The sequence below is a fragment of the Chroicocephalus ridibundus genome, chromosome 19 (genome assembly GCF_963924245.1).
Source record: "Chroicocephalus ridibundus chromosome 19, bChrRid1.1, whole genome shotgun sequence".
Lineage (NCBI taxonomy): Eukaryota > Metazoa > Chordata > Aves > Charadriiformes > Laridae > Chroicocephalus > Chroicocephalus ridibundus.
This window is the reverse complement of record NC_086302.1, coordinates 1,112,090-1,123,793: the sequence shown is the minus strand read 5'-3', so window position 1 is coordinate 1,123,793 and position 11,704 is coordinate 1,112,090. Positions and strand designations below refer to the sequence as shown.

The 11,704-nt window shown below is 45.3% G+C and overlaps 1 protein-coding gene across 1 annotated transcript; it reads left to right on the top strand.

Moving 5' to 3' along the window:
* The first annotated feature begins 178 nt into the window (after positions 1-178).
* On the top strand, positions 179-11,418 carry LOC134525315 (S100P-binding protein-like). Its single transcript, XM_063356078.1, has 4 exons — positions 179-288; positions 2,770-4,097; positions 4,318-4,421; positions 10,427-11,418. The coding sequence occupies exons 2-4, from the start codon at positions 2,895-2,897 to the stop codon at positions 10,569-10,571; spliced, it is 1,452 nt and encodes a 483-aa protein (XP_063212148.1). The 5' UTR covers positions 179-288; positions 2,770-2,894; the 3' UTR covers positions 10,572-11,418.
* Positions 11,419-11,704: the final 286 nt, after the last annotated feature.

Genomic DNA, 11,704 nt, shown 5'->3' with positions numbered 1-11,704 from the left:
CCTTTTAACTCCTTTTTCTGGGTCGGGGCTCGCGGGAGCAGCCGGCGCCTGGGCGGGAGGAGGAGCCGGGGGCGGGCGGGGCTCCTCCCTCGGGGCGGCCTCGGCCCCGCGCAGCGCTGTTGGGCGCCGGTTGGGCGGCCCGGGGCCGTGCCCGCGGGAGGGGCGTTGAAAGGGAGCCGCTGAGGTAGGGACAGGCCCAGAGTGGGTACGAGTAAGCCCCTGACTGAGAGAGGGCCAGGTCAGGGAGCTGTGGAGGGGAAAGGCTGGTATTTGCCTTTGTGCTCTCAGGTGAGAGGAGGGCACGGTCCCTATGTCTCAGGGTTCTTTTTCAAAGAAGATATCTTCCTGTGGGCAGATCATCGGGCTGAAGGAACTGTTAGCCCATGATTGCTTCCTCGTGCTCCCTGTTCTCTCGTCAGGGAGCAGATCCCAGGGCAGTGCAGTGCTGCGGGCTGGTGAGAGCTGTGTGGCTGCGGGGAGTGGAGTGGGCAAGGCAGCCAGTCCATGAGCCTTGGCAGAACTCTGTTTCTCAGTAGCTTTGTCTTTTGATCTCATTATTTACTGAAGCTGTGCTAGAAACCCACATAAAGTATCCACCTTGTGCTGTGTCCAGCTCTGGGGGCCCCTAACATCAGAAGGACATGGGCCTGTTGGAGCGGGGCCAGAGGAGGCCATGGAGATGCTGGGAGGGCTGGAGCCCCTCTGCTGTGGGGACAGGCTGAGAGAGCTGGGGGGGTTCAGCCTGGAGAAGAAAAGGCTTGGGGGAGACCTTACTGTGGCCTTTCAGTACCTAAAGGCAGTTTCTAAGAAAGATGGGGACAGACTTTTTAGCAGGGCCTGCAGCAATTGGATAAGGGGTAGTGGTTTTAATCTAAAAGAGGGTAGATTCAGTTTAGGTACAAGGAAGAATTTTTTTTTTATGCTGAGGGTGGTGAGACACTGGCGCGGGTTGCCCAGAGAGGTGGTAGATGCCCCGTCCCTGGAACCATTCCAGGTCAGGTTGGATGGGGCTTTGAGCAACCTGATCTAGTTCAAGATGTGATCTAATTCAGGATGCTCATGGCAGGGGGTTGGGCTGGGTGACCCTTAGAGGTCCCTTACAACCCAAACTATTCTACGATTCTAAAGCGTGTATAAGTTTCCAAAGAGCCTTTCTTTGGCTGCCCCATGGAGAATGGCCCATCCAGGGCTGGTGCTTTTGCAGTTGGGCATGAGCTGGCTCCAGCATGGTCTGACCATACAAGCACCAGTGCTGGAACGAGGGATGGGGAGAGAGTGGCAGCAGACAGCCCTGCCTTGCATCAGTTTAAGACCCATTTAAACTGTTAAGGAGCATTACCCTGGGGTAAATCCTCAAACAGCCCCTGAATTCAGCACGCTTCTGTGGGGAATGGCAGGGGGCTCTGGGCTCGCTTGTGGAGTTACCAGAGTTCTGCTTCCAGAGCCAGTCGCTGTAGGGCTGAAAGAACAGTGTAGTTGCAGTTAGGTGAATTGTGAAGTTCACGGCAGTAAAGAAACCATTTTCTTGTCTGTAAACATCTCCCAATGTCCCTTTTGTAAGCCAGTTCCAGCAAAAAGGCTTAAAATGTTTGGTTCTAGTTCAGGTCCTTATTGGTTAGGAGCTAGATTATCAGACTGCTACAGTCTATAGGACTAAATCCACATTTAACTTATTTTTATCTGCCTTTTGTTTCTCTTTGAAGCACTTAAGTACTTGTAGCTAAATTGCAGAACTCCAGGCAAGTACTACCTAGCGAGGACTGCCTGTGACTCCCTGTGTTATATAGGTCCTTATATAGGTCCAACCTATATAGGTTTTGTATGTATGTAGGTGATTCCCGAGGTATTTTCTTTCTTCAGTGTGATTACAGCATTATTCTGGAAGTGCTGATTTTTATTATTTGGACAGAATGACAAGAGGAAGCAGCAGAACTGGGTTTTATTCCTGGAGTAGGTAACCCTCCCCGTTTTTGAAAGCAGTGAGTAGTCAAAGGTACAGAAAGACAAAAGGTATTGCGTTAAATCTGTTGGACAAAGAAGACAGGAAATACCTTTCCTTAGTCCAGATTGTCCTGCTGGGTGAGGGTCAAATGCAGGCCTTTCAAGTCAAAAGATTCGTGTTAGTTTAAGTCCTCACTAAGAGGAAAACAGGTTTTGTTTGTGAATACTTTTAAACTAGTGAATTTTACGGGAAGGTTCTTTATCTTTTGATCTTTCATTATAATACATGTTTTGTATACAAGTCTGTTAGTGACTAATACCTGCTGAATGTCCTCTTAGCTCCCTGACAGAGTTATTCTTCCGTTGCTCAGTTTTTCCTAACCCAAAAAAAGACTTTTTATTTGTTAAGTATCTTTGAAGGACGGAGGTGGGGGTTGGGAGATGGGGGGGATGTCTGTGAGGCTTTATTTAATACCTAAAGTGTGCTCTGTACTTTAAGGTCAGAAAAAATAATTTATGAGTACTGGTATCTGGTGTTACAGTGACTGATTTACAGCAGCTTTGGAGGAGATGGTACAGACTGCAGTGATGATTTGGGCTTGTATTATTCCTGCTTGATAAAGCCAAACAACCTGAGAACACTGAGGGAATGAGGGTCTGGTTGTTGTTAAGACCTAAAATGGTCAGGAGTCGAGGTAATGGAGACCAGGGAGTTAAAATTGTGCCTGCTGTACCTCAGCTAGCATTTTTGCTTTCCCTGTTATATTATTGTGTTTTTGGAAAAACAGACGAGTTTCTCTTATTTAAGATCTTGTCTTTTGCTGGCAGATTGGAGCTGACTCTTGCTGACTTCGGAAAGGGCTGATCAAAGGGCACCAGGGTCAGATGAACTTCAGAACAGGCTTCTAGAGCAGAAGGCGCGGGGTCACTGAGATACAGGAACCAACAGCAACATGGATGACCATTCCCTTCATGCCTTTGGGCCTAGTCTTTGCCATGAATTTAAACCTACTGTTCATGATAGAGTTCCCAGGGCCAAAAGGCTGTCGGATTCCGCAGAGCAGGTTCAGGCCCAGCACTCAGCTAAGAAACCTTGTGTGTTGAGTCATCACCGTAGCACTCCAGATCCATCAGAGAAACTGCTGCTGTGTTCCCCAGATTCTGCCTGCTTTCAAGGATCCTCTCATTTTCTGGATGATGTTGGCCATGATGACCTTGTTGCCAGTTCTGCGTCAAAATATGATGATGTAGCCATTTCTCTAGATACAACCAGATGTTTTGATGATAGCGAGCCAGATGACTCCTTGTTGGAACTGTCAGACAGTGAAGAAGGGAATTCTCCTTTCAATTACACTGAGGAAGAGATCCAGGAAATCTTGGCAGATAATTGTGTGGAATCTGAGTGGTACCTAACTAGAAAAAGCACTCTGAGCCAAAATGTAAACGGAGAGAGTGAAAAGGACGAGAGCAGCAGCTGCACTGGCGTATCAGTCATCAGCGAAGACGCAAGTGTGGCCTCAGAGATCACAGAGACACCAAATGAACTTCTGTGCAGAGACTGTTCTTCACCTGATTCTGAATGTTATCCTGGCCTTTTGAATGAAAGTGCTAGTTTGGACAAGAACTATCTGCAGTCATCCCAAGTAAATTGCATGTTGTTTGACCTTGACATTCCGGAGCTTCTGAGTCTTAGCCCAATTGATGCCGACTATGTAGATCACCCTCTGGAGGACGATTATTTGGAGGAAGCTGAAAGAGAAACTTCAGAAGAAATCATAATCGATTGTCTAGAGTATGATAGAATGGCTAGTAGCTGTGTTCCCAAAGAATCCTTGGAGGAGCTGATGTCTAACGGCCGGCAAAGCCTGGGTGTGGGTTGCCTGGGAGAGACTCCTTTTGCAAGCAGAGATGTGCCTGGCTCCTGTAGTGATCATGAGGAAAGCTCCATGCCCTCTTCTCACCCTGCCTGTGGCCAGAGGAGAGCTGATGAGAGTTTGGCACCGCTGTTACCAAGGTGTCCCACTCCCTCTTCCAGGTCCAGAAACCGAGAATTTTCTAAAGAAACAAAGAGCTGTTTTTCACGGAAATTAAACTTTGTAGAGGATGATGGAGGGCAGGAATCTTCAGCAGTTGAACAGCCATCAAACAGCATTAAAGTAAACACATCTTAATTCTTGTAACTAAAACATTTTTAATTCTATTCCTTTTGATTGGTACTTGTAGTAATGTCTATATGCACACAAGTCTGCATTTTTACACAGTAAGGGAAGGTTTTTCAAGCGGAGCAAAGTGTGATTTTCATATAACTGTATAAGCAAGACTTATGTGGAATAATTTTCTATTAGATATTAATCCCCTTTTTCTTTATCTTTCTAGTTAAGTGATACAGCTGTAGGCCAGATTGGGCAGGAAGAGACAACCAGTGGAAAGAAGCTTGGCAAAGTTATTCCTGTGCCACAGGAGGAGGAGGAGGAGGAAAGGTAGTTTCTTAGGAGTTTCTAAATGCCTTTGCACTGTGAAAAATGTCCCAGCAGTTTCCCAAACCAGTTCGGTTGGTTGTGTGCTGGCTTCCTTTTTTTTTATTTTTTTTTTTATTTCTTGAGCTGCACTGAAATAGTGGGAAAAGCACTTCATATTTTACATTGTAAGATACTGTAAGAGGGGGAAGAATATAGGACCGGTCCAAATGGGAAAGGAGGTTGCTAAGGCAGCGCTGGGCAGTGGTCTGCAGGGCAGACAGATGTTTGTGCTGGCGTGGCTCAGTGGCTGCTCTCCTGGAGTGGTTTCCGGCAGATGGCAGCAGCAGAGCAGCTCCGGGCACTGCGCAGGGATGGTTGTCTTCTGCTCTCTGGTGCTACTGGGCCTGGAGTTGTCAGTTCGGTTCCTCTTCCCCGTGGCTGCTGCAGACCTGCTGCACTCAGGTGGTCTGTGCGTTGCCGTTCCCAGTGTGGCCTTGAGTAGCATGAAAAATCTGCGGCTTTTGAGGGCTTGCTGCAGGTTCTTGGCTTGTTAATCAGGACAGTGACTTGCTGGTTCACTCAGCTGACGCTCCTCCTTTGCTCTCAGTATGTTATCCTTGCAGCTTTATTCGAATAAATAGGTTTATTTTTGCAATCATAGAAAAGTGCTGCAAGAAGTTCATGTCTCTAATAGTTCTACAGGACACTTTGTCCCCTCTGTCGTCTGTAACCTAATTTGACAAATTGTCTAAAAAAAATAAAAATTAATGCTGGCTTTTATTTTAAAGCCTGAAACAACGGACATGCATTTCAGAAGCACAGCTTGAGCAAAAGAAACATTTATATCCAGAGTGTGCATGCCTATATGAAGAAAACTGTATCTCCTACACCAGGCAACTCCCAGATGGGATGGGGTAAGGCCGTCCTGGTGGGGAGGGCAGAGCGCAGGACAGATATCCTGCAGGAGGCCTGGCGTGCTCGACTTGTATTCTTTGGCGTTTTGAACATACTTGTTTTTCAGAGGGAAGTAAAAAGTGCCTGCTACACTTGCTAGTACTGCCATGCACAGAATTCCTGTACAGCAATCAGTCTTGTTCCAGCACTGGTTCGGATGAGTTTCATAGTTTGGGATACCTCGGATGCAGGTGTTTGCTGTGGTGAATCAGGGATGCTCCCAAAAGTGGCCCACATTACCTGGGAAGAGCAGAGCTGAGCTCTGGTTTGTTGTGTTGGGAGGTAACTTGTTCAGTTTATAACTATGAACCCAGACTCAGGGAATCTTTAGCTTAAGTGCTGAGATTTGGGTTTACTATTGACACCTTCTACACATTGCCTCTCTCGATGGTGTCATCTGAGGGCTATCAACTGAGGTTTAAAGGAAGATGTCTGTAAAGAGCAGGTATGGATGTCAGCTGCAGAGCAGAATCTGATGGGTTGATGGGTAGAACTGCGCTGTTCTGAAGGGCAAAGAGTGTTCTGGTAGCTTCCAGAGATGGCCTCCCACTGTGGTTACACTGAGTGTTCATGGGTGCAATAATTGTCATTTCTTGAGAGTTATAAGAAACTGACAGTTTTGTGGCTCATTGCATGGAGCCTGCACTTATCTGGGCAGCACAAACAGCTGCATAGCCACAGGGCTGCTTTCCAGCGTATGAATACAGCATAAGTAATGCAGAGGGGACTACGCAAGGAAAGCTAAAATGGCCTGTTTTCTCTTCCTTTCAAATTAAAAATGCAAGACGTATGTTCTGAGTCACAGAAAATCAGGCAGGAGCTCCAAATGAACAAGGCTGGTGAACGAAATAGAGATCTGTTTTGCTGGGGAAGAACATTGTCTGTGATGCACACAATTTGATTTTCTTATTAGTGCAAACCTCTCTTATTCCAAATAGCTGTAGGCTTGGAATTCAGCCCGACAGACAGCGTGGGCTTTCCCAGTTGTCACAGAAAAACCTTCTCAGTGGGCTGACTTTGACCCTGTATGGTACTTCAGTACACCTGGATCTGCAGCAATGTCTTGTGTATCATTTGTGTAGGAGACGTGATAATGCAGAATGATCCCAAGAAATTCCTAAACAAAAATTAGCAGGTTTCAGAGCCAGCAAGGGAGTTCCCTTTGGGAAGCAGTAACTAATATATTGCTGCTACAAATCTTCAGCTCTGTTTTGTATTGCAAATCTCCTGGCATTTGTCTTATGGTAGTGTTCGACTTTGCTATCCTCCCTTCTACATAATCTGTCTGTTCTTCCTTGGATCCTGTCTCTTGCTCCTTGCTCATGTGTTGTCTGGGTGAATTACAGGCTGGCTACAGCAAAGGTTTTGTGTTTTCACTTACCTGCATGGTAACAACTTTCTTGGAAGAAATCCTTTTGTATTCTGAGTAAACTTTTCACATCTAGCCGTCTCGAGTTGAGAGGTAACCTGTGGTTCTAGTTGTTCTTTCTCCATTCTAGTTTCTAGAGGATATTCAATCTGAATAGATAAATTTATTTGCAGCTTCCCATAGGAATCTAAATGCTGCTGAGGCGGTGTTGTAGCAGATGTAAAAATGAGATGCGATTTGAACATCTGCTTGGAAATGGGTGGCTGAAACTGATAATTGACCACAAAAGATTTCTGCCAGCTGACCATTTGTTGGCATTCACACTTCATTATTGCCCTTTATCCCACAGCAAATAGAATCATATCCTTCTTGATGAGATCCTCCTCGGCAATTCTGGTTGGCTCTATATCAGCCTACAAAAGTAATAAGGCTCCTACTTTTGTAACTGTGACTCTTGGCACTGAATGTTAGCACTCCACTGCTTAGTCTTGACCTCAGCAATGTAGGTAGCTGGATAGGCCTATTTTTAAATGGGCAGGGGAAGAACAAACTTAACAGAAAAAGCATTTGCCTCTCTAAACATAGCCGCCTTCTCTTGGTTTCCACCCAAACATCTGTACTTCAGGAGATCTGCTTTCACAGGTCATTAACATAGCAGTTGTTCACGTGGGGTAGTGCTTGCACCACCTGCTGCCGAGACAAGTATTCTCATGTTATTTGGAGCGGGATGTCTCGCGGCAGAGTCACGCACCCCTGGGTACCTGGGAGGCTGAGCTAGCTCCTGTCTGACCTCCAACCGTGGCTTTCTCTGAGTTCTTGAGGCTTAGTTTGGTTGGTAGAGGTTTCTGGTGCTTAGCAATTTTATCAGACTTCTTACGACCTGGGAGAAACCTGATAAATTATTTTCTTGGTTACCTCTTGAATCAAAGGGAGAGGAGGAGGAGGAAATACCTTATAAAGAGTCACAGACCATCTGGTCTTACTGTAATAAAAAAGATCAGTATCTTTAAAAAACAGACACAGGTTTAAGGTGATGGAAAGGGAGAATAGTGTAAGGGAACATATGGAGAAACAAATCTGTGAAATACAAATGAATGCTGTGCTAGCAGCCTCTGCCTTGAAAGAGTCTGATCTGTTGATTGGTACTGAGCAGGCTGAGGAAAAGACTTAATTCTTGAAACAGTTCTTACCTGCCCAGACTCCTTTTGCTTGAATGGAAAGCATGCAGGGAAGGTGCAGGACTTGGGCTGTGCTGACATAAAGGGGGAATTTATGGCTGAGCCTAGGAGCGAGATTTCACTTCAAAGCAAATGAAATCCACCTACAAACCCTAAATTTTAAGAGGGATGTGAGCGGGGGTTTGGAGGAGGGGATGGGGTAGGAACTGATAAAGCAGATTGCAGGGAGGCTTGTGCAAGGCGGGTGTTGGGAGCTGTTAGCTGGTCTCAGCAGTCTGATACTCCCTGGTCTACACCACTGGTCCAGGGGCTTCTCTAGTGGCAAACCACGTGGCTTCGGTTTGCAGGTACTTTTGTTGAGATAACCAAAGCTCCTGGTTTCTAAATGAGAGCGGAACTTGCCTGAAAATCTCGTCCTAAATCTGTAGTTTGGTCTCAACTGTTGTGGAAGGATGGGGGATGGCCCATGGCCGAGGAGAAGGAAATCAAAATGTTTTAAGTTCTGTTCCATGGCAGTTCACTTTATCTAGGTTGTCATTGTCCCCTTTCCTTGTGTAATGGCCGTAAGGATTCTTACTCTGAGTCTTGGGTTAGATAGTGCAGCACTGTGGTAATAGCTCTCCCCAAATACTTGATGGGGTTAGTTTGCCCCTGCGACTTGCAGAGGAGCTCAGACCTCTTACTGGCGGGAAGTGCTCACGACTCGTGGTGGTAGTTTGCACAACTTCTTCTCTTCCCTCAGGTGCGGGCGTGAAAGGGGCACCCCAGGCAGTAGGAGATGACTCCCTTGTTCCTGTGACCCATTTTGACTGTGAATCAGAATGGCCAAGGAGGGGGACTTTATATAGAAAAGCTGAGAATTTCTGAAAAGTTGTGATTTCTTCTAGTCACACACACATCTTCCATCAGCTTATTGCAGACAGTATGGACTGTTTGGGAGTGTCTCCTTTCTTCCTAAACAATGCAGCCTGAAAACATGGATTTTTCAAGAACGCTTCTGAAATCTCTTCTAGGAGTATCTTTTTTTGACAAGAAGTTATTCCTTTGGGTAAATAAAAGCTGATACTGCAGTCTATGAAGGAGACCTGGATTTGCTCAAGAGACACTATGTTCCCTGGAAAGGAAGTGTTACACAGAGCTGTGATTCACATTAATCACATGACTGCAGTGGCAGGATGGAAAAACCTTTGAGTTTCGACTGGGCAAGGACACACGCTGCTCTTTGCTGAGAGCACCTTGAAACAGTGGACTTCAGCAAGGGCAATATTCCAAGGAAGTTGCCTTTCACTGAGCTGTAGTACCTATTCTGAGCGAGCAGAAGGGCAGATGCTACAGCAAGGTTGGAGTTACTGGTTCTTTTGTATTTTGTGACGTGAATTCAAGGATTTTTGCATTCTGCTGAACCATCTCTTGCCAAGGATTTGCTGTGCGAGGCCTTCAGATCTGCACTTTTGAATAGAGGGGCTTGTTCTGTGTATGCAGATAGCACTGGCTGTATGATCAGTAGTATTGGAGCGCTCGAGTAATGACTAAAAGGTTGGTGCTCTCTGTCCCACGGAACCCGGACTTAGAAAGACCTCTGGGGAGCAGCCTGTGTGATCCAGCCACAACGTAGCTTTCCTGAACTTTAAGATAAATACAGAGTGTAACACGGGTGTCTCTCCCCAGCTGAACAAGCTGCTTTGCTGGCTTGAGACCTCTCTGGTCACTGGCTGCTCTTGGTGAGCAACTGTTGTAGAAACGAAACTCTGTGTTGTGGATGTGGTAAACAGATGCTCCTAGATGTGACAAACTAGATGATCCGAAAGGTTCCTTCCAATCTAGGCAATTATACAGTTCTTTCTCCAAACCAACTGTATTGATAGTGTTTTTGCAGGAGGGACCCTTGTGGCTGTTTGTTCAGGTGGATCTGCAGTTTGTAAATGCAGTTTCCCGAGTTATGCTGATGCCTGTGCACAAATAAGAAAAAAAAATAAGACACTGGAGTCGGCTTTTTTCAAAATGCAGATGGGGCAGAGCAGGTTCTAATGATGTGGAAAAGCTTTGTGACACTCTGAGGCCTGGAGATAACCAAGCTCATTGAAATGTAATTTGTTTTTTAATCTTGCTCCAATAAGGCTGCTTAAAGTTTGTGAGGTTTTGTCTTGTTATTTCAGAATGTGCTTAGATGTAGCAAATGAGAACATTTAATGTGTGTACAGCACTTGGTGAGGAAAATTTACCTCTTGTTTGAACTGCTGCGTAGTGGAGCCCTCAGCCTTCTCTGCTGGGCCAGGGAGAAAGAACTTTGCAAAGAAGGTAATAAAGCACAAGGCGGTGTTCCTGAAAGGACAGTCTTTAAACTTTCATATTGTTACTTACCAAGGTGCAGCCTTAGAGTGTGGTTTCCCTTTTAAAACCTCGTAACAAGAAAATGAGGTACCAGCTGCAAGCCCCAAGGAACGGGGAAGGCATTTTCAGAGAAGATGCTGTTCAAGCCTCTCACACATATGCTTCTCTTGTGTTTAACTATTTTACTTTTGCAGAAATCACCCAATGTCCAACAAGAAACCTACCCAAAAGTACAGCCTCACACAGTGGGTGAGCAAGAAGTTGGCCAAACACCACCATTTCCAGAGCATCCCTGACCACTTCCAACGCAGCCCCGTGACAGCCTTTTCTAATGTCTGATTTTGCTGCTGAGGGACTGTGCTGGTTCTTATTCTGCATTTAGAGTTCTTCTTAATTGTTCTGGGTTTGAGTGGTTTGTATTTTTGTAAGTTGTTTTATGATCTGTTTTTAATAAGGCCAATGGAAGTTTCTGTGTTTTAGAAACATTTGGAACTGTTTTTGAAGTGCAATTTCAATGTGATCTGTTCCTGTATAGGTAACTCCTGTGTTTAGCATCCTGTTTTGTTATGCTTTGAACTGAAAACAACCTCCTCACAGAGCAGGTAACAAATGTAGTTGGTGTTCAAGAGGCAAGGTTGCACGTTGGGTGTGAGGACATAATAGTTCAATGACGGAATCTGGAAAATGGGCTTTGAAGTGGGAAAACTTTTCTTTAAAGCTTGGTCCTAAACCTTGGTGTTAAATCTCCTACAGTGATTGGGCTCCCTTTGAATAACATTAAGGTTTTAAATTGTAAAAACAGCTTATGGCTGCTGTCCGCCTGCATTTGGCAAAGACAAAGTTGTATTAGTTTACTGTAAACTCAGGAGCAGCGGTTGATTTCCCTGGTTTGGGTATGTCTTGTCTTGTGCTGTTGTTCTTTCGGTCCCTGAAAAGTTTGCTGCCTCCTTTGGTTGGTTTTACTTCTGGTTTCATTTGTAACTTCTGTTGTGAAAATGTTTCATGAGATTTGCACTTCTGTTTATAAAAATTTTGCACCTGTTAGATGTAGTTTTCTTTCCTGTTGTGAGTGGAGAGGCTCTCCCCTTTCACTTGCCTGCTTTCTGGAGTGCCCAGAGGAATGTGACCTCATGTTCATTTAAGCCACACAGTCCGAGAGCAACTGCTGGTCTCTGTGCCGCCTCCATCTCCTTCCCTAACAGAGCGTAGAAACTCCAGCACATTTGGAGGATTTGTAAAATTGAGAGATAGGTTGATCTTCTGCAAAAACGCTCTTTCCAGGGATGCTTGCAGGATGTGCACAGGCCTTTAGGCGTTGAACTCTTTAGGCGTTTAGAGGTGGATTTCAGAGAGCAAATTAGGCTCATTCATGGAGGAAACCGTACTATATTTTTAGTATAGTAATTTGAATTTTTGGTGACACTGTGATTTTTAAAGAAATAAAATTTAGGCATAGTACTAATGTTTTTCAA

Coding starts and splice junctions, on each gene's coding strand:
- LOC134525315 (XM_063356078.1), top strand. CDS start 2,895: ATGGATGACCATTCCCTTCATGCCTTTGGGCCTAGTCTTTGCCATGAA. Junction 4,098..4,317: donor AGCCATCAAACAGCATTAAA/GTAAACACATCT, acceptor TTATCTTTCTAG/TTAAGTGATACAGCTGTAGG. Junction 4,422..10,426: donor GAGGAGGAGGAGGAGGAAAG/GTAGTTTCTTAG, acceptor TTACTTTTGCAG/AAATCACCCAATGTCCAACA.